This window comes from Sodiomyces alcalophilus (genome assembly GCF_042370955.1).
Source record: "Sodiomyces alcalophilus JCM 7366 unplaced genomic scaffold ACRALscaffold_2, whole genome shotgun sequence".
Classification (NCBI taxonomy): Eukaryota; Fungi; Ascomycota; class Sordariomycetes; order Glomerellales; family Plectosphaerellaceae; genus Sodiomyces; species Sodiomyces alcalophilus.
Genome location: NW_027263533.1, coordinates 2,849,674 through 2,869,871, shown reverse-complemented (window position 1 = coordinate 2,869,871; position 20,198 = coordinate 2,849,674). Strand labels below are relative to the sequence as shown.

The 20,198-nt window shown below is 53.2% G+C and overlaps 7 protein-coding genes across 7 annotated transcripts; 4 read left to right on the top strand and 3 right to left on the bottom strand.

The window, feature by feature from the left end:
• Positions 1–299: 299 nt before the first annotated feature.
• Positions 300–1,046, bottom strand: ACRALDRAFT_2040411 (uncharacterized protein; the record flags this gene model as incomplete). The annotated part of the gene is made up of 4 exons (XM_071021048.1): positions 300–656; positions 761–835; positions 912–950; positions 1,011–1,046. 4 exons carry the CDS (start codon positions 1,044–1,046, stop codon positions 300–302), a joined length of 507 nt encoding a protein of 168 aa, XP_070877170.1.
• Positions 1,047–1,488: 442 nt separating this feature from the next.
• Positions 1,489–2,936, top strand: ACRALDRAFT_1080105 (uncharacterized protein). Its single transcript, XM_071018978.1, has 2 exons — positions 1,489–1,891; positions 2,001–2,936. The coding sequence occupies exons 1-2, from the start codon at positions 1,858–1,860 to the stop codon at positions 2,357–2,359; spliced, it is 393 nt and encodes a 130-aa protein (XP_070877169.1). The 5' UTR covers positions 1,489–1,857; the 3' UTR covers positions 2,360–2,936.
• A 111-nt stretch (positions 2,937–3,047) lies between these two features.
• On the bottom strand, positions 3,048–4,355 carry ACRALDRAFT_1061376 (uncharacterized protein). The gene has a single exon (XM_071016417.1). The coding sequence runs from the start codon at positions 4,150–4,152 to the stop codon at positions 3,463–3,465; it is 690 nt and encodes a 229-aa protein (XP_070877168.1). The 5' UTR covers positions 4,153–4,355; the 3' UTR covers positions 3,048–3,462.
• Positions 4,356–5,368: 1,013 nt separating this feature from the next.
• Positions 5,369–9,810, top strand: ACRALDRAFT_2046687 (uncharacterized protein; the record flags this gene model as incomplete). The annotated part of the gene is made up of 13 exons (XM_071021522.1): positions 5,369–5,391; positions 5,455–5,465; positions 5,515–5,611; positions 5,708–5,755; positions 5,820–5,942; positions 5,976–5,991; positions 6,025–6,083; positions 6,139–6,270; positions 6,375–6,779; positions 6,823–6,994; positions 7,077–7,121; positions 7,151–9,133; positions 9,195–9,810. The coding sequence occupies 13 exons, from the start codon at positions 5,369–5,371 to the stop codon at positions 9,333–9,335; spliced, it is 3,255 nt and encodes a 1,084-aa protein (XP_070877167.1). The 3' UTR covers positions 9,336–9,810.
• Positions 9,811–10,003: 193 nt separating this feature from the next.
• On the bottom strand, positions 10,004–11,116 carry ACRALDRAFT_1061371 (uncharacterized protein). The gene is made up of 2 exons (XM_071016416.1): positions 10,815–11,116; positions 10,004–10,730 (listed from the first exon to the last, which is right to left on the bottom strand). Exons 1-2 carry the CDS (start codon positions 10,929–10,931, stop codon positions 10,308–10,310), a joined length of 540 nt encoding a protein of 179 aa, XP_070877166.1. The 5' UTR covers positions 10,932–11,116; the 3' UTR covers positions 10,004–10,307.
• Positions 11,117–14,371: 3,255 nt separating this feature from the next.
• Positions 14,372–16,795, top strand: ACRALDRAFT_1047990 (uncharacterized protein; the record flags this gene model as incomplete). Its single annotated transcript, XM_071015529.1, has 2 exons — positions 14,372–14,883; positions 15,162–16,795. 2 exons carry the CDS (start codon positions 14,372–14,374, stop codon positions 16,348–16,350), a joined length of 1,701 nt encoding a protein of 566 aa, XP_070877165.1. The 3' UTR covers positions 16,351–16,795.
• Positions 16,796–17,752: 957 nt separating this feature from the next.
• Positions 17,753–18,365, top strand: ACRALDRAFT_1028960 (uncharacterized protein; the record flags this gene model as incomplete). The annotated part of the gene is made up of 2 exons (XM_071014862.1): positions 17,753–18,006; positions 18,119–18,365. Coding segments are annotated over 2 exons (501 nt in total), but the record flags the coding sequence as incomplete, so codon positions are not given.
• Between the last annotated feature and the right edge of the window lie 1,833 nt (positions 18,366–20,198).

Here is a 20,198-nt window from a genome sequence, read left to right as displayed (position 1 = left end):
GATCAAGGAAGCCTCGTAAAAACAAGATGGGAAGTCCGCCGACCCAGACATGGTCCTGACATGGCTGAACCCACAGCACTGGCCCCTTTCGTCTAGGCCAGCCACCCGAAATGTACTGTCAAGAGGTCGATATTCACAACCCTAGTTTCCCACCTCAATAGAAACAGAGATGCGGCTGCATCCCGAAAGGGAGGCATGTATGTACCTCTGTAGAGCGACAACGCATTGCTGCCATACACTCCTCCCTCAACGAGCGAAGCGGTGTAGATTAGAGTCAGAAGTGGACGATTCAAAACGGATTAAATGGCAACCCAGATAAGCATGATTACCACATCCATGCCCTTGGAATCACCACCGTCGTATTTGAAGGACCACATTCCATCCTTTGCCTCATCCCAGTAGGCGCCAGTTGCGGAATGCATGCCCCGTCGTCCAACGTGGGGCTTGCCGTCAGTTGCCGTGGCGGTGCTGGACGATGTATCTTCACTCGTTGAAATCTTCGCCTCCTCTGCAGCCGCATCGCTGCCTTTTGACTTGTTCAGGGCCGACGTCGGAACCAGATGTTGGATAATCGTGCTGTTGCACGCAAATTTGAACCCCGGAGATGAGCCGTTTGCCGGGGTGGCCTCGGAGATGACGGCCTTAAGAATGCTGGACTGTTGAGCAGAGAGCGCGTTAGTGCATCGGCTTCCTCTCCCTTGCGAAGATGCGACCACTGTTCCAGTACGTCGGCTAGTTAGGGGACCGCAGGGAGGTTTACAATAATAGTATTGTTCCAGTCCGGTGTTTTGGCATGGTCGTAATATTCCGCGTTTCCAATGGCGCTTTGGCAAGCCTGGTACCAAACAGTCAGCTCCGAAGAGACAGGTTACGGAGGAGGAAAGAAGATTTCCAAGGCACGGAGTACATACATCTGCCGCAATCTGCTTCAGCCGAGTGAAGGAGACGGGCTATTTTTCTTCTCATCAGCGTCAAACTTTAAGAATGTCTGGATAACAGACAATCCTTACGGGAGTTGGGCCAGTCTTTTCGGTCTTGTCAGCCATTCTGAATGTCGACAGTGCAAAGGATGGTGACTTTGTGGAATAGGTAAGGAGATGTTGTTGTATTTATTGAATTACGTCCGAGAGGCGCCGTTGACTATGATTGTGCGTTCGGAGAAAGCAGGTGGAAAAGTGATGCTCTTGGCGGGAAATGAACGATTGCTGATGTCGTGAAGTGATGATATCGGAAGATTATCCGGTCGTTCGTCTGTTCGCCAGCTCGCGTTGTTGTCTCTGGTGCGCGGGGCAACCACTCGCTCCTGGCAGAATAATTAGTCAGCAAATATCACGTGACTCTTTATGTGTACTTAGTATCTTCCGGGAAAACCGCAGAAAAGCCCTGTAGACTATCCAGCCAACCAAACATTGCACCCGTCGCACGTGAGCTCCGCTAGAAGAAGACGCATCTCGGATTACTTTCATCGAGTACCTAATTTAGATCGTCGGGTGATGCAAGCGGGGCAGGAAAACAGGACTTTGAAGCTCATCACAAGACATCTTCTCCCTTGACTTCCTGCGGTAATCATTGTATACCAACGGCCAACTTTTCATAACCTCTCCCGGAAGCCATCTCGCATGCTCCTGATTCTCCCTAATATCAATTGCCGCTGCAACTCGACGTAACCGCTACTCAATTGACCGGTTCGGCGGATCTGTCGACGCTGGTGACTTAACAGCATACCAACACGCTTTCCTTCACCAGATTGGCGAAGAACCATCCAAGCACGGCAATCGACGCCCAGTTTGTCGTCCTGCCACCTCGAAGCGTACACCACGTCCTTCTAAGCTTCAACACAACGTTCAAAACGCCACAATGTCGAGCCAGCCTCTCCTCCAGACCACGCAAGGTATGGCCTCTCGGCCTCTCCCTTCCTCCACTGCCTCGTTTATCCCCCGACCCTTCTTCACATTGACGACGCCTGCTCGTCCTGTACATACTAACAAACGTCGCATCAGGCAAGCGAATTGCCCTCCCGACACGCGTCGAGCCCAAGGTCTTCTTCGCCAACGAGCGAACCTTCCTATCCTGGCTCAACTTTACCGTCCTCCTTGGCGCCCTCGCCATCGGCATGCTCAACTTTGGCGACCGCCCAGCCTTCATCAGCGCCTTCCTCTTCACCGGCGTCGCCATGTTAACCATGATATATGCCCTTGTGACATACCACTGGCGTGCGAAATCGATCCGGATCCGCGGCCAGGCTGGCTTTGACGACCGCTTCGGCCCGACGTTCTTGGCCATCATCCTCCTGCTGGCCGTTGTCGTCAACTTTGTGCTCAGAATAACTTACTCGGCCAAGGGAACCGATAACAATTGAGATACGAAGCACAGCTGACACGTCGTGTTGGCTTCTTGTCATCCCGTCGGGACCTATATTTTGTATATCTGTCACATGTGGTTGGGACTGGCCCGAGGGCCGCGTAAGAGGAGAGCGGCTAGCAGTGGAGCGAATCCTGGGGGAATACGTTGTTCTAAGCATTTCTTGGCCGACCTTCAGGCGGATTAGGGCGTTTTTCTTTTCTTGGACATTATCGGCTGTACGACATAGTATACGGCGTCGAACTGGAATGCATAAAACAGAGATTGCTTGGCTTGCATGGAGCCGGCTTCGAATGTAGCCCGTTGCCGCCCTTGAAATGTAAATGTTCCGACGATGAAACTGCCATCACGTTGATTGTCGCGGTGCTGGGCGAGAATATGACTGCAGGTCATTGGAGCTTCCCGGCCATCAGTAGCATCTGGGCCAGTCAACCAGGGGGGAGGACGCGTCCGGCGCAGCCTGGCTTGACTTGGGATTGGGCAAAGATGTCCTTCAGTCACGAAACATCGGTGGACCGACTGCGCGAGAAGTTCTGATCGAGACGGAATTGTCAGAGCAGGACACTGCCACAATCGTATGACTTTACACAAATAACACAAGGACAATCCGGCGAGAGCAATTCGTCCCTGAGCGTACTAATTCCGTGCTAGCGAGCACATGGCATGGTCGCGAGATAGAGGGACACAATGGCTAAGGAGTTCGATGACCGGCCAAGAGAAGCAATACTCTGCCTATATGCTGGCACCCGATCTCTTAGAGGTGCAAATGCGTCCTGCATATCCGAATTGAAGGGCGAATTTCGGAGCCATGACAATGCCCGTCCCCCATTCGGTCTATTCGCCCTGTACTATCGACTTGGAACTGAAAGTGCGACATGCCTTGGTGCTCCGATGAAAGGCTGTTGGGAGATCTCGGGTCCCGAATCCAACTATACTCCACCGCGAGATTATGCAAACGACGGCATCGTCTCCGCCTATAGGGTATCAATGTCTTTCTCGTCGCAGGTCTTTCCATCCTTTTTACCAAACCATTACCCTCCAACGCCTAAAATCACCGTGGAAATCACCGCCCCTCACTTTATCTTCCGTTCGTGGTCAAGGCTACCTCTTAGCCGGCCCTCCTGCGTCGGCTGGTACCTCGCTCATTTGCACAGTAACGCCGGCTCTTCCTTTCAATTCCGGTATAGGCACCTGCGAAAGGAATATGCTCAATGACATTTGCTGTCGCGAGCGCTCTGGGAGAATGGCCTTCTGGAAACGACTGTCCAACGCTTCGAAGTAATCGTCCTCGTCATCGTCGTCGTCTTCGTCGTCGCCTTGCTCGACGCAGTTCCCATCCTCGGTTCGCTGTCCACCCAACACAGTCTCGTCTACGACGTCGGGCGCCTTGCGCTTAGGCGGCACTGCATACATCATGTTGTACTGGAACCATCGCCTCGGCTCGGTACCAGGTGCGGCGAGCAGTTCGCGCTTCACTTGCTCGGCAATGGTGATCATCTTGCAGACTTCCGGGGGGCGGGCGTGTAGCAGTACGACGGCGGGACGCGGGTCGCCTGTGTCTTTGCGCAGATGGTCCAAGACGCGGACGACGCGCTTGTGAATCTTGGTTGAGGAGATGGTGAAGGCTGGGAGGACGTCGTATGTCGGTTTCAGAGCGGAGAGGACGGACTGGTGCGTTTCACTGAGGGCGTTCGTGACTGCATCTTGGATGAGCATTGGAGCTGGCGGTGGTGGGAGGCGGGTTGTCGCGGACATGCCACTCGCGGCAGTTTTGGGCTTCTTGGTTGGCATCTCTGAGATGCTGGCAGATGCGAGTGCTTTACGCTTGTTTGTGGTTTGTCTCCCCTTTCCGGGGCTTGTTAGATTACACATCCGACGATATCGAGGCCATAGGATATGCGTGGTATTATCGAGCTGAATGTTGCGACGGTGGGTGGGTTGAAGAATCAAGTCTTGTGCAAGGATTGAAGATTGGTTCAAGGTTGGAGCTTGGGCCATCACTGGTGACCCACTGCACGTGTATTTAGTAATGCAAAATCGGGGAGGACCATTGAGGCTCTGCCAAGTCCATAAACTATCATTGGCTATTTCCTCCCAGACCCAAAAGCGCTGGCTTCGCAGTCGGCATCAAGCTCCGCAAATTACGGAACCGTTCCGAACATGCCGACCCCCCTGGATTATCTTACATATCTTGTGCGAATTAGTGATGGTGAAGCTGTTCCTGGGAGCTGCCCCTCGGTATTCATGTGATTATACTGTTGGAAGCTCGCGATCACAATAAAGTGCTTCCATCACAGAAGGCAGGTAGTTCATGGGAGTGTACTATGGTGAGTTGGTAATTGGGAATCCTGTTTTTCTTGTTCCTTTACCATACAAAGTAGGGAGTAGGCCGAAACGCTCCTCGTCAAGTCCTCAGACACAAGACGTTGTATTGTATTCATGCGCATCACAAGAGACCCCCTTCGATAGAGGGTACTACGGACTTTGTGGTCTCCAATGCATGGAGATCAAGCTACTGTGCCTAACATTAATGATCTTGGTCTGTCTCGTTGAAGAAACCTCCTGATGTTTCTCGTCATGTTCATCCTTGGCCACGAAAAGCGTGGCAAGGAGGTTCCATAATCAAGATATCCAGCGAGCTCGGGCCAATCGTTGCACAAGATTCGTCTCTTTTATGGCAGACAAACGTGAAACGGTCGAGCATGACGGCTGACGTCTATCCGATATGCCATCTTTCACGCTGTACAACTTAAGTTCAGGATAGGCTAACCTTTTGGTCGCTTGTCCTATTGCGTCGAGACGAGCCAAAGAAGACGAGCCAGGAACGAGGACAGCATACATAACAGATTGCCTTAGCTTGCGCAGGACCGGCACTCATACAGGAGATCGCGGGGTACTGTAAGTATCGTCATCAGCACCTACGTTGTATTCCAACGACCAAAGATAAGGTAAGGTACCTGCTATATTACTTCGTAAACCCCAATTACGTAGCCTGATATCGTCGGCGATGTACTTCGTATCCAAAGCTTGGTACCTACGAATACGGTTTCCTGAAGTACATAAATATATCCAGCAGTCGGCCTAAACTTACAGCAAGGTACTCAGTCCGTATTACTCACTTTTCTATAGAATGCGCTGTGCAGCTACACGCAGTTATTAGCCATATCAGACCAAGAGATAAGATTTCCCGACATTCTCCTATTGCTTTGCATATTGCTTCTTGTTTGGATTGGAAGGAAGGATTCCTCCTGTGAAATTACGTTCGTGTCTCTCCTATTTCGCCCTTGCCAGGTCTATTTAAACGGGTGGCCAACCAGAACGATTTCCACCCACACTAAATCCGAAGTATCCACCCCACCCCCTTGCAGGCAGCTGCCTCTGACAAGACTCATGGGTTCCAGGTCGATGCACGGACCATCTCATTCGCTGATTAGATAAAGGTATCCACCCACCCCAAGTTTCGACGATACGAAGTGCTTCATTACAGAATACCAATGTATGGATACTTCTTGTAGGTACACGGGCTCGCCTTCACCTTCCTTGGCCTTCCTTGACCTACTGTACCAACCACCAATCTGCCCGTAGCACCCCGAGCACTCCGTGCTTCTGCCTAGGAGCGTTGGGAGGGAAGTGCCATCAACCGCACAATCACTGATCAATCAGCACACCATCCGCCACAATAAGCAGCTACCGGGTCCATTCATTGGCCTCGCCCAACGATAGTGACCGACCCGCTCTCCTCCCTCACCCCCCTTTTAGGGAATGTTCCCTCGTAAGCTCTGCTTTCATCCTCCTCTTCCCCCCCATTTGCCATCCTCTTTGGAACCAACTCTCACACACCCCGAAACGATACAAACGGACGTTTGGAACACGACTCGGATCCAGCCTTCGTCCTTCCCCCCATCTTCTGTCCCTCCCTTTTTTCTCTTTTTAACTTTTTTTGCCTCCTCGTTAATTATTCTATCATCTCTTAATACATTCTCCCGTTCCTTTTTTCCAACTTTTTTTGCCAGTGCATCGAGGCTTTCACTAGTCTTCGTGCTTTACTGCGTCGCTTGTGTTTATCCCAAGTTCCCGCTACGCGACTCGGTTCAAGCCCACGGCCGGGCGCCTTCCTTACTCTTGCCACCGCGACCCATCCCATCACCAGCGCCCGTCGCTGCCTGTTATCTCCACCCGCTCCTTTGTACGCGGTCGGTCTTTCCCAACTCCCTGTCCCCAAATCACCAGCCAATTTTACTTTTTCTTTTTGGCAAAGCAACATCCAAACGCGACCGATTCTGTCATTTGATTTTACCTCTCCTTTCCTATTTTTCCCCCCCTCTCTCCCTTTTTCATACAACTGGCGGCAACCGCGACCATAACATCTTTGGTTTCACCTGCCTCGCCTTTTGGTACAACCCGAGTCATTTGCACCAGTCAGCCGGCGCCGCCCGCCCACTAATACCCCTGTGGTTACAGTACTTCGTACCTACTTGGCCTCAGCTTCTTGCGACGCACGCCTTGCATTCTCCGCGATCTCATCGCAAACCCACTTAGTTACGTCAGCTCCGGCTGCGGATCGGCCCATCTTCAATACTCAACCTTCAACTGGTCTCATATCCTCTTTTCTTGGGTCGTGATCGTGCACATTGTTTTGACACACATTCACGACTCCATTTTACCCTAGCGGTCCCTAGGCCCGTAACTCTTGGTCAGAATCGCGACACATCCAGGACTTCCTGCGTTACTTACCCCTCCTTACACCGCGAGTTCTTGACGTGGGATCGCGACGCGACGCACTTACAAGGCCGTTGAACGCACCCTTCCTCGTCGCATCCCCCATCCCCCTTTCCCTTGGGAGAGCATGCTCACGTCTCTTCGCTTCTGGGGAGCCGAACGGGGAAGCGACAAGTTTGGCGTGAATACCCAGCCTATGCCAGTCTCTAGCTCGATCCAACTGTCAGATGGCCGTCGTGAAGCTTTCACTCCCCCGTCATCCAGTCCGGTGAGGTCCCAGAAAAGAAGCCGACGAAATCTCGACGACGCGCATGCCGATACAGGCCTGGATGGGGCACCCGCCGCCAAGCGCGCTCGAGTCGATGCGTCTGGCGCCAGGGCCGAGTCTCCATCACACTCCCATCCCGACGCGTCCTCGACGGACCTGCCTCCGGGGACCATGGATATGGAAAATGCGCGCGACATCATTCGGTACCAGTTCGGGCTCGAAATTCTGCTCAAGCACAATGAGCTGAGGCTTATCAACCAGGAATTAGCCAAGTGCCAGGTTGCCCTTGAGCAGTTGCGCCGCTGCCATCTCATGCCGTATCCTACTGCCTGTCCCACTCCGGATCAGATGCTCGAGATTTCGAGTGGGGAAGGTCCGGCACTGCGAAATCGCCCTGACGAGCCGGTGCCCCAATGGGCACCACCTTTCGGAGTTGTTGACGGACCCTACGCTCGTCATTATGCTAAGTGGCTTATCCCCGACCCCAAATTCGACGGAATGCTGCCCGAGTGGCCACCACTGTCGGAAACTGGTCGCACCACCAGAAATATGACCGAGGGACGTATAACGAGAAACAGCGTCGTCGACACGGGCGGCAGCAGCAGGGCACGACCCCCGCGGGGTACGTCGAACCAGAAGCTCCAATCTCTCTCTACTGGCTATCCACAACCGAAAGAAAAGGCCGGGCCTTGTATCCTGAAGCGCGCCGACGGGCAGACGGTCAAACTCGTCTGCATAGATTGCCAACGAGAGAACTTCTCTAGCACGCAGGGCTTCATCAACCACTGTCGCATAGCACACCGCAGGGATTTCAAGAGCCACGAGGAGGCGGCTGTGCATTGTGGGCATGTGATTCAAGTCGACGAGAAGGGCGGTGTGGTTGCCGAGGAGAAGGACAAGACGAGCGCGGTTTCGAACACACCGCCGTCAGGCCTTGTACATCCGTTCGCGCAGCCGCAACTCACGGATCAGCAGGCATATCTGGCCTTGTTATCGAGGATCAACGCATCGCTCGATCTGTACCATCAGGGCAAGTTGCCAGGAGTGACAGGCATCCCCACATCCGCTACCAACCCGCAGCCGGCGAATGGGCTCAACCATACGCGGGGCAAATTCGTCTCGGCATCCGAGACGCCATTTTTGTCTCGACTGATGGGGAAGAGAAAATTCCAAGGCAATCTCGCTGATATTGTCAGTGAAACCAAGCAGAAGATTTCTCTGGAGGACATGTTATCCCCCGCAGATGACTCGGAGGAGACGGACAACGCGGCAGCAGGTTTCGACAGCTCTACCGCGACAACTCCTGCCGCCACTCGAGCGCCCATCACCATTCGGGTACCTGCGCGGACAACCATGCCTTCGGGCCCTCAGAGCGGCTCTACAAGGCCGGCCAGCAGGAAGGGCAGGTCGCACCGTGCCGGCTTTGCACCACCGCCCATCAGCGTTGCCGAAAAGGACAACAGCGACTCCCGGGCCATGCTTTTCTCGGACGAGGATGTGGGCATGGACGCCAATTTGAGCCCGAATACCTTGGTCAGCAATAATGCCCCTTCGCTCGTTAGCGACGACGGAGAGTACGACGAGTCGGACGACGCGTCATCGGTGACTAGTGAGAACGACGCCCTGGAGGCTGAGTCTGTTTCGGACGTTGCCGAGATCAACATCGAGGAGGACCACGAACCGCGCTCGCTTCGTCACCACCGCACCACGGGCACCGTCGGTTCTGGTACGGCGATGCGCCTGAAGAAGAAGGAGGAGACGAATCATGTTACTTTGGTGAACCCCGTGAAGACCAGACGGGGTCGAAGAAGAAAGCTTTAGAGTATCAGTGATATCAGTGATACAGTGCGCATTGGCATTTGGCTGGACCACACCTCGCTCCACGTCGACGCAACCCATACTTCGGGTCAGGCCACAGACCTCGACTTCGTTGCCACTCCTTGGATTCTCTGCTCTTCTGCGGCGACGGAGCGTCCCTTTTTTTTAAAAAGAAAAAACTACTCGACTTTATTGCTATTACTTTCCCCTCCTCACCCTACTCTTTTTCTTCTTTTTTTCCCCCTGGTCAGTTGAGTTGATCCCGAGGAATGGGTTCGCTCGCGAAGAGGGGACTGGTCATGGTGGTCCATTTTGTTTGGGAGATCACATGGCGTTTGGGGCACATGGGCTTGGGGAGCGATGGGGCTTTTTTTCGCGTGTTCTCATCGTCTTACACTGTAAACTTGACCATGAACAACGGCTCGGCATTTATGGCATCTGATGAGAGAATCAGACAGGGAGGGGCATGTGCTGAAACCCGAAGAGGATTCAGATTGTGAAGGTTGGCGATTCCCGTCACAGGGGAAACAAGCGAGCCAAAGATGAAAACTTTCCGTTGAGGCGGTTGTATCATAACATTGTCTATGGGATGTGGAAAGCAAACACTCTAAATACCACAGCAAAGCTCATTTGAAGCGAAACCATAGGGGCCAGAATCCTGCAAGAGCGGGTGGCCTTCGCTGTACGCAGTGCAGTGCTTACGTGATGACATGTGCTGGATGATGCCGGGCTGGAAGAACCAATAGGAAGTCGCTATAGCGCAATGGGTTCCGGCAATAGCACGACTCGTGACCGGAGTAAGAACGTGACAAGAACGTGGTTAGTTCAAGACCTACAAGTTGAAGAATGCACGGAAAGTAGACATCGGTTGATATTGATCACGCCCAACACGCTAAAGCGCTAAAGGATAGATAGTTTGATTACTTCAGCCATTCCATTTCTGACCTCAGCCTCGGACTCTTGCAGAGTCCCGTCGACGACCTGATTACCCACGCCCGTCTTACCTTTCATGTGAGAAATGGATAATGAATCGCAGATGCCGGCAATGGTATTGGCATTTCCCACCTCGGCACCACTCTCCGCTCCACAAACGCGGCCCTTCACTTGGCCTGCCCGGCCAACAATAATCCTTCCAAGCCGATTATAGGGTAGCGGCTACAGCGCCAGCGACAGCGAGGAGCAGGACTCCAGTGTTACGGGCGAGCTGGGCGACACCGGCGGTCTCGTCGTCGGAGTCGGCGCCGGCGGACGAGCTCGCGGAGGCACTGGCGCTGGCACTGGCCTGGCTCGCCTCGTCCTCGTCGTCGTCCTCGTCGTCGTCATCGGAGGAGGAGGTCGGGGTAGCGGTGGCAGCGGCGGAGTCGGTGGCGTCAGCGACGGAGCCGGTCGAGGTGGCGGCGGCGCGGGCGGCGGTGCCGTGGATGGAGGCGTTCTGGCAGTGGATGGTCACCTGGCCCCTGGCGGAGCTGGCGCGGGGGTCGCTGGGGCAGTTGTTGTAGCATGTGGCGATGGCTTCGGCGGCGTGGCACTTGCAGTCCCAGTCGTCATTGGCGCAGGCGGTGAACTGTTTTACACGGTGACACGGCAGGAGTTAGCATAGGATCATGGGACCAAACAAAGGGGTATGGTATAATTTGATGCTTCGTACCCTCTGGTTCTGGCCCTCGAGACAGGCCTCGACGATGTGCAAGGCGTCGCACTGGTTGGACTGAGCAGAGACGGCGAGGGCGCCGGCAAGGAGAGTGATGGGGTAGAGGAACTTCATTTTTAAAAGATTGATGTGAAAGGAGTAGATTAATAGATGAGTAGCGAATATGATGATTTGAAGCGGTTGGAGCAAGTGTCCCCTTTTAGATTAAGAAAGAAAATATAATGATATCAACGAGCGACAGGTGAATCAGGTGGAAAACGTAGTGGAAAGAGAGCAGAGAGGGAGAAAACGGGAGACGGCGACGCGGTTATGAGGAAGCGAGAAGCGGGAGATTTATCCATATCAGGACGGGGAAGCGTGGCGTTTCTTTTGCCCCGATTGAGCATGCTGATGGGGCAGGGGGGCCACAGACAGGGCTCGTAAACAGTAGCGCAATGCAAACCCCCGGTTCACTTGCCCCGTACGACAGCGTCTGACTACAACGTATTACAGGATACCTACCAGTAATCCAACCCTCCGGCAATCACTCTCGTACAGTCCGAAGAAGCAAGGGAGCCGGAATCAAATCATGGCAGTGACAAAAATGCAAAGAAATCCGTATCTGAAGCAACGTCCAAAACAAGGCCGAGGGTCAGCTCAGCAAGACGGGACGAAGCCCGTCCCGTAAGCACGAGAAACAACTAGACTGTACCCAGTACCGTGCTGATTCAGATGATTCGTTTGATGAATGAATGGCTTGCGACCGAGGCGAGGGACGCCATCGCCACGATGGGTTGCTTTGGCATTCTCTGTTTTGAGTGTGTTGCCGGGGGGACTAAACTGGGAACCGTGATTGTTATGCTGAGATTTTTGTCCCCTCATCGTTGCCAGTGTCTTTGCAATATTCTATAGAGGCCGAGCGAAGGTAAAACAGAACATCTTCGAAAAGAAATACAAAAGAAATGGAAGGAATCAAGGCATCCATTCCATGCATGGCCATGATAACGGGCCAGAAGTTGACATTAAGGAGTATGCAACCCTTCTCGGCTGGCCTTCGTATTCTTGAAAGTGGATGTACAATGTACGAAGTACAATGCAGGCTGGGGATCGGATTTCGATCCTCTGTCCTGATTCGTTGGGATTCTTGCAATTTCGGTCAGAACGCCTGCTAATTTATGAGACTTCCCGGACTAAGAACCCACCCAGGCCATCTCGACGCTTCTGTGGATGCCACTTACGGTACGGTGCAGTCGCACATGACCTCTGAAGTCCAGAAAAGCACCGAACGAAAGGCCATGTCGTGCAAGTAATCCTATTCCATCACGGGCTGTCTCGATTCGTGGTTCATTGTCGGCTTTGTATTTTACCCTTTCGCTGATACGGGTACCTACTTCGTACCTGAGGTAGTCTCATTCGACTACGTTGTACACTACATGTTTCATAAGCCTTTCGCGTGCCACCAAGTCCAGCTGAGCGACTATTCCAACACCTCCTTTCAACGACATTTTTTATAGACTGCCATGCTTCGACTTTCTGATGTTTAAAGCACGAATAACCTTCCTATATGGGAGCTTCAAAAGCCCAATTCCAAGACCCCGAGCTGTTCGACACGACATGATCATGTCTCTGCACGTCTCTTGGTCGGAAAGGATGAGGGAAAGGAAAAGGAAACGGGGAACAAGTCAATTGGAAGGACGAATCGAACTCTCGACTGCAACTACGCGACGAGGTACTGCCAGCTCAGCATTACTTCGTACGATGTAACGAGTGCGCGCCTGGGCCCCGTGACGCCTAGTCATATATATGCCCTTGGCAACACTGGGATGACAAAGCCTATGAAGAGGTGGAAGCGTCTCGTCTTGACCACGATGGCCACGAAAGCCTTTGCTTCGTACATTGTCAACTTCTCAACGTCGGCATACTGGTGTTATGCTCTAAGCTTCTCAGTCTTCGGTCCTTGCATGACAAAACCCCGCGGCCGTGTATGCATGCCCTTGGACTGATGTCGGTGTTCACCAAATTCCGGGAAACAAAAGCCGGCGGCCCAAGTTGAAAAGTACGCCGGCCCGACCACTTATTGCGGCATCCATTGGATCACACCAACTCACGGACGTATTGTTTCCAGGCACGTTCCGTTGTGGTCCTGACATTTAAAGTTGCCGGCACTCATCAGACACCACCAATGTCAGTAACCCGAGGGCTTGGGTCGATAGTCATCCGGAGGACGGCCCTCGAACTGGGTCCCGGCAGACCGGAAATCACGCCAGTTCTGTTTGCCACGGGAGGTATTTAAAAGTAACGCATATACCCGGGTAACATCAGCGGTTTGCGTGCTGATCGGCCTACTGAGTATTGCCCTCGACTTCTTGACATCACCAGCCGAGGTCAGGTCATATGGAGAGAGCACCATATTATTTTCTTCAGAGCATGGTTAGAGTCACGTGATATAGCAGAGATGACGAGTTTGAATCGGCCGAGTGGTGCAGCTTGGTGGTGGGCCAGCTTACGGCACTTATGCAAGGTGGTCCCTCATTATCCAATCAGGAATCTCCAATGGGTGCTTAATGACTTGATGACGCCTACCGTCGCCGCAGCCAAGAGACAAGTCAGGGCATCAACCTGAAGGGCCATAGCCTGGCATGGCACTGCTAGTCCCCAAGCTCAAGCCCAACTTTGAAGCCTCAAAATCTCGATACATCGTGGTTATAAACATGGTGGAAGGCAAGCTATAACCTTGGTCACACTATATGGTGTTTGGGCCTTGATCGAAGACCACGTAAAAGATGACCCGCCTTTTCTTATTCCAAACCGACTATGACCTTATAAGCAACCCGCGATTCGATATACTCAGTAAGCTACAAGACACGATTCATTACTAGCCAATTGGTTGCGACTACCAAGTGACCCGTGCTACTTAGAGACTGGTTCTAGTTAGAGTATAGAACTCTAACACTAACCAGCCAGGGTATGTCCGCGACCGGCACGCCCGAGACTCCTGACGGTCTCCAGTCGCATGTGGAGTGTAAACCATCATCACCTTGCCTTACTCAGTCTAAAGACGGACTATGTGGATCTCCAAGAGAGGGACCCTGGTTTTTCCTCGCCGTCTTCGTTTCATTATCCTGTTATCGACATGATCTTGGCTTTTAGTACAAACGTCTCCGTCCCATTCTTGGATCCCAAAGGGAGGCGTTGCAGAAAACTTTGCAAGGGCCCCTCCGCCGCCACAAGTCTGCCATCAAGTTGAATACTCAGTACCCAGTAGTGTACATGAGTGGAAGCATGGCTTGAGGAGTAGCAGACACAGCCCCCCTCTCCAATTTGTGTCTTTTGTCGATAAAAGAATTGCCATTCCCAGTTTCATCGGCTTTCCCCCCCCAACCTGACGCACCAGCGAACCGAACTCCCTCTCTCGAACTACTACTGTACACGTGTAGAACGCAGTAGGAGAGGAACGACCTCCTCAGACGAAAGGCTGAGGGAGAGCTTCACGGCCTCTTTCTTCTTTTTCCTTTCTTTTTTTCCCCTCTTCGCCCAACTTCTTTTCGTTCCACAAAAAGTTAAAAACTGGAAATATGTTCTCGAAACAACAAGACGAAAAGGACGTCATTCGTTCTAGTGACAGCAATGGTGGTAGTAGCAGCGAGGATATCCGAGACCAACAGCTCGTGGGCAATACAGACGGTCTCCGCCGCCGCCTCAATAACCGTCAAGTGCAACTCCTCGCCATTGGTGGCACCATCGGCACCGGCCTGTTCGTGAGCATCGGAGCCGGTCTCGCCAAGGGCGGGCCCGGCAGCCTACTCGTCTGCTACGTGCTCTACGCCTGCGTCGTCGCCCTCGTCAACAACTCCATCGCCGAGATGACCACCTTCATGCCCGTGTCGGGCGGTTTCATCCGCCTGGCCGGCACCTGGGTCGACGACGCCCTGGGCTTCATGGTCGGCTGGAACTTCTTCCTCTACCAGGCCCTCCTCATCCCGTTTGAGGTGGTAGCCCTCAACCTGGTCATGTCCTTCTGGAATGAAAAGGTCACCGAGCCGGGGCCGACAGCCGGCATTTGCGCAGCCATCATCATATCATATGGGTACGTATTACGCAAAATATCTCCTCAACTTTGTTTCTGTCGGATAAATCTCCGGGACTTTTTACAGGCCGGGGAAGCTCTTAACTTTGACAGGCAGCGAAAGGAAGGACAAGTGAAGAAGGGCGAGTTCCATCTAACAACGACCCGTCCCCCCTCAGATTTCTCGGCCTTTTCTGTTATGATTGTTTAAAAGATGGCCTCTTCGCCCCAGAGGTTACCCCCCGGCTCCCATTGTTGCTTGTTAATGTGCTAAGTCTTGCTCCGTGACACCATTATAGTATACTGAATGTTCTTGCTGTTGGCGTCTTCGGCGAGGCCGAATTTTGGCTTTCGGGCGGCAAGGTCATCTTGATCTTCATGCTCTTCGCATTTACATTTGTGACCATGGTCGGCGGCAACCCCCAAGGTGATGCGTATGGCTTCCGGCATTGGAATAGCCCCGGGGCCTTCCTACAATATCACACGTCTGGTGACCTAGGCCGTTTCGAGGGCTTCATGGGCGCCCTCGCTACCGCGGCATTCGTAGTCGTCGGGCCCGACTACATCTCCATGGTCGCGGCCGAGGCTCAGCACCCGAGCCACTACATCAAGACCGCCTTCAAAACCGTCTACTATCGCTTCGGTCTCTTTTTCATCGGCGGCGCCCTGGCTTGTGGCATCGTGCTTCCGGCCAACGACCCCGCCCTCGTCGGCATTCACATCGAAGGCAGTGGCGGCAAGGACGCCGCTGCTTCCCCCTACGTCATTGCCATGGAAAATATGGGCATCGACATCCTGCCCCACGTCGTCAACGCGTTGCTGTTCACCACCATCTACTCCGCCGGCAACACCTACACCTACTGTGCCACGCGCTCGCTCTACAGCCTCGCCCTGTCGGGCAAGGCGCCCGCCTTTCTCCGCAAGGTCAACCGCAATGGCATCCCGATCTATTGCTTCTGCGTCGTCATGCTGTTCCCGCTCCTATCCTTCCTGCAGGTCGACAAGGGCTCGGCCGAGGCCCTGAACATACTCCTCTCTCTGATTACCGGTGGCGGTGTGGTCGACTACATCGTCATGTCCATCACCTTCCTGTTTTACTACCGCGCCTGCAAGGTGCAGGGAGTCGACCGCCGGACCCGACCCTACTACGGCCGCTTCCAGCCCTATGGCGCCTGGGTCGCCCTTGTGCTGCAGGTCGTCGTCGTCTACACGTACGGCTACACCGCCTTCACGCCCTGGAACGCCAAGAACTTCTTCGCCAACTACACCATGCAGCTCCTGGCGCCTATCCTCTTCATTGTCTGGAAGGTCGTCAAGAAGACCAAGTTTGTCAGGCCGGAAGAGGCCGACTTGGTGTGGGATCGCCCCGTCATCGATGCGTACGAGGCCAAGATGATGGAGCTCAGCCCGCCTACTAGCTTTTGGACTGAGATGCTCCAGCTGGTCGGCATTGGTCGGCGCAAGAAGGTTACGAAATATTCCGTGTAGCAAGGCATACGGCTTTCCACTCTTGACGCCCTTCTTCCGCATATCCGGCAGCCGTTCACCACAGGGTACGTGTGTGGTTTCAGCCCGCAATAACACAGCTGGACTGGCCTTCGAAACAACCTTTCTTTCCTTTCTTATTCACGAGATACCCAGGATGAATAGAGAATCTGCGGAAAGGAAGCTGGGGAACTCGACGAGCGTTGATACCCCGGTCACTTTGCTCCCTACTCGACGAGATCCCGACAAGATCAAATACCTTGGGAGGGGTAGGGGTGACAGACATCGACAGGCTCTCTACAGCGACCAACGTTATGTGAATGTGATGATGCTGTAACATCCTGAATCGAAACCATAACGATAGAACTAGGTATGTATCGGGCTCAGCGGTACCTAATATCTAGGTAGTTAGACAATCTACAATATATAATGTCATTTTAATGTCGTCATCAAGACGTACCATGAGTGTGAAATGCACTCCGTATTACCTTCAGACTTGTGATTCGCCGTCATTGGAGAACAAGAAAAGAAAGGCCTTACTGATCCCGTGCGGCTGTATTGCCAGTAACTGCCGGTTGTCTCATGATTGTGTTCGAGATTTTGGTAAAACGGGATCAGGAGAGGAGCCGAGATCACGTGAGAAATCATGAATTATTCCCCATCCTTTTTTTGTCTCATACAAACATATTGGCTGTATGTATCAAGACAGTATATATCTATACACGATCTGTCCCACATCCACTTCACGTTGTCGTCTTACCTTTTGGCATTTCTTCGCGATCCATCCATACCCTCCGTTGCAGCCATCGCCCTAGCAGCTTACCCACATCCCTCACACCCACCCTTTGTCTGCCGCGACGCCACAGCACTGTCGATTAACAGTGAGTTCTCTTGGGTTTCCTGTTTGTGGATTTCGCCCTGGAAAATCTCAACTGCCGTTCGCAACCGAGACTGGCCTGTCTTGTCTTTTGAGCAATTGTCGCCCACTCCACTGTCATCTCGAAGCCGACCCCGACGCATAGTTTATCGAGTACACATACCGTAAAGTGCGCGACTGACTTATCTCCCTCCTTTCGCCTCGATTTTTTATTTCAGAAACCCTCTCGAAAAATCCGCGCGCGAACGAAACCATCTCACCTGGTAGCGACCTACAATCATCATGGCAGACGTCAGCACGGAGGAGAAGAAGCAGCCTGTCGAGGAGCAACAAGGCACCGTGGAAAAACCCGCGGAAAACCCGCCGGCTGATACCGCTGCCGCTGCCGCCGACGCCACCGCCGCCCCGGCTGACAGCAACACCGCCGAGGATGATGGCCACGACGAGGTGGGACATATCCTTGCAAGCGCTTCGGCGCAATGCACGTAAGAGGAGGCAATCGCAACTGACCGTCCGGGCATGTAGGAAGAGATCTCGGCTATGAAACGCCGCGTCGCCGAGATGGAAGAGGAGGCTGCCAAGCTGCGCGAGATGCAGGCGACTCTGGAGGACCGGAACGCCGAGATGGCGGAGAATCGGGAAGATGTGGATAGCCGCAGCATCTTTGTCGGCAACGTTGACTACTCAGCCTCCCCCGAGGAGATTCAAGCGCACTTCCAGAGCTGCGGATCCATCAACCGCGTCACGATTCTGTTGGACAAGTTCACCGGACAGCCCAAGGGGTAAGTTTCAATTGGCGGGCCCAGTGCCAGATGGAAAAAGAAGACAGGCGCGAGCGAAGGGGAAAAACCCCGGGAGAGAATGGGATACTGATCACTACCGCGATGATTACAGATACGCATACGTCGAGTTTACCGAGCCCAGTCTGGTGGCGCAAGCACTCGTGCTGAACGAGAGCGTCTTCAAGGGCCGCCATATCAAGGTGGTGCCGAAACGAACCAACGTACCCGGCATGTCGCGTGGGCGGGGGCGGGGCGGGCGGGGCCGTGGTTTCGGCCGGGGCTACAACCCTCGCGGCCATTTCGGAGGATACCGGGGCGGCTTTCGGGGTCGTGGCGGCCGAGGCTACGCTCCCTACTAGTTGTATGACGACACGACCGTCCTCGACGCGACTTTGACGCGACCTCACCGCTTCTCTCAATTGCTGTGCATGTGGCCCCGAGCACGGTCTCGACTGATGCGAGTGAGAACTCTGAAGCGAATTTGTTCGGCCCCCGGTCTCGAGTCACGTCGCCCCCTTTCGGGGCCAGAAGGGAAGAGGGAGGAGAAAGAACGGACGGAATGTAACATAATACGGAGGAACCGAGTCTCTGGCGCGCGGTCGGTTGAACAAGCGCCCTGTTTGGCGTGGCGTTGAGGGATTTTCGGTCGTCCTTGATCACTTCAACCCCCCTTGCATTCGGGATTTGAGGGAGGGAGAGCCTACATTGGCCACATCAAGAATACAAGAAGAGGAAAGGGCGAGGGACCCAAAGAAAGAAAGAAGAGAAAAAGTCTCGGGTAGGTGTGGGTTTTCTCGATAATAGGGGGTTTCTTCTACCTCTCATTTGTTTTTCGTTTGTCGGTTGTTTTCCAATGCACTGCTATTGAGGCACAGGTTGAAGAGCTTTTAGAAGAGCGCGCCAACGAAAAGTAAGCAGTCGATACAGTCAGACCCTTGCCTATCTGCTGAGAATAGGACGATGGTCTTCAGAGTAAACTAAAGCAGAACGACCTGGAAGCAGGGGAGCTTGCTCCGCGGGTGATATGTCGCATGTATGGCAGACAGGGCATTGGTCTTTATATGCGGTTGGTTGTTGTTTATTCCCTGCAGTTACACCCAGGGGGCAGACGAATCGAATGATGTGAGAGGAAAGGATGGGGAAAAGAAGGTCATCAGTACATAATTCAGATAGATCGGCGGGGTTGGCGGGATTGGAGAGGGAGGGTGGTGGTACTAGATTTCTGGACGAAGCGCCGATGAAGCACGGGATCCCGAGTGGTTGGAAGACAGAAATAGTTCCCAAGGGCACACGAGGGCGCGATTGTGTTTCCCTCCCTGCCATACCTAGGTATATATACGTACGAAGTATACATGTGAGAGCTTCGTCAGATTGCATAAGATGCTTTGAGATGCTTGATAATTTTGTCACTTTCTGGTGTCGAGCAACTTGCGAAGTACTTTGGCTTACGTAGGCAGAGAGTAATACATCTGGAAGTCGTAGAGAAGTACAGTAGAGACGCTGACAAACGGTGACCTCAGGCTTCACACGTTCCCACCTTGCTTTGTCGCCACCTCGACATCCACGTATCGTATCATAAGGTAGGTCAAGGTATCCGAACATATCGAAACCGCCGATGTACTTTGTAGGTACCGTTAATGAGATACAAGGTACGAATACAACGTACGTGTCTATTTACAGAGCACACTACGGATACATTGAATAACTGAGCGGGGAAGAGGTTCCGCAGCCGTCTACTTCGTACGAAGTACAAATATCGGGCAAAGCAGACAAGACGCTTGAACGTTGAATATTTGATGAGGTATGCGTCTTGCGCGCTTCTTCGAGTCTGGCTATTGGCTCCCCGTTGAGCGTTGCGTTGACAGGCGCCTCTAAAAAAAGATATCGCGTCGCATCCATCGCATTGCATGCATCCACCAGTTCCCGATCAAACCGAGGCCATACATGCCACTTCCTGTACATAACGTGTACGTTGTACGTCCGCCGGATATTACTATTAGCCCCCAGTCCCTCCGAAGGGTAACGAGGGATTAGCTAGGGTGAGATAATTCCTGTAGGAAGTAGGCGGTGAGGCACGTAATATTGTACAGTAACTTGTAGTAGCAGTCATTCATTTTCGTCTGGCTCGTCTGCGTGCTCTGCTGAGCAGGAGCAGTACGTAGCCTAATCTACTCCTGCCAGTGATAAGCAGC

Bases quoted from the DNA above. Each gene is read 5' to 3' on its own strand.
- ACRALDRAFT_1080105 (XM_071018978.1), top strand. From the start codon at position 1,858: ATGTCGAGCCAGCCTCTCCTCCAGACCACGCAAG. The intron at 1,892-2,000 runs GTATGGCCTCTC...ACGTCGCATCAG, and splicing joins TCTCCTCCAGACCACGCAAG to GCAAGCGAATTGCCCTCCCG.
- ACRALDRAFT_1061376 (XM_071016417.1), bottom strand. From the start codon at position 4,152: ATGCCAACCAAGAAGCCCAAAACTGCCGCGAGTGGCATGTCCGCGACA.
- ACRALDRAFT_1061371 (XM_071016416.1), bottom strand. From the start codon at position 10,931: ATGAAGTTCCTCTACCCCATCACTCTCCTTGCCGGCGCCCTCGCCGTC. The intron at 10,731-10,814 runs GTACGAAGCATC...CGTGTAAAACAG, and splicing joins TCGAGGGCCAGAACCAGAGG to TTCACCGCCTGCGCCAATGA.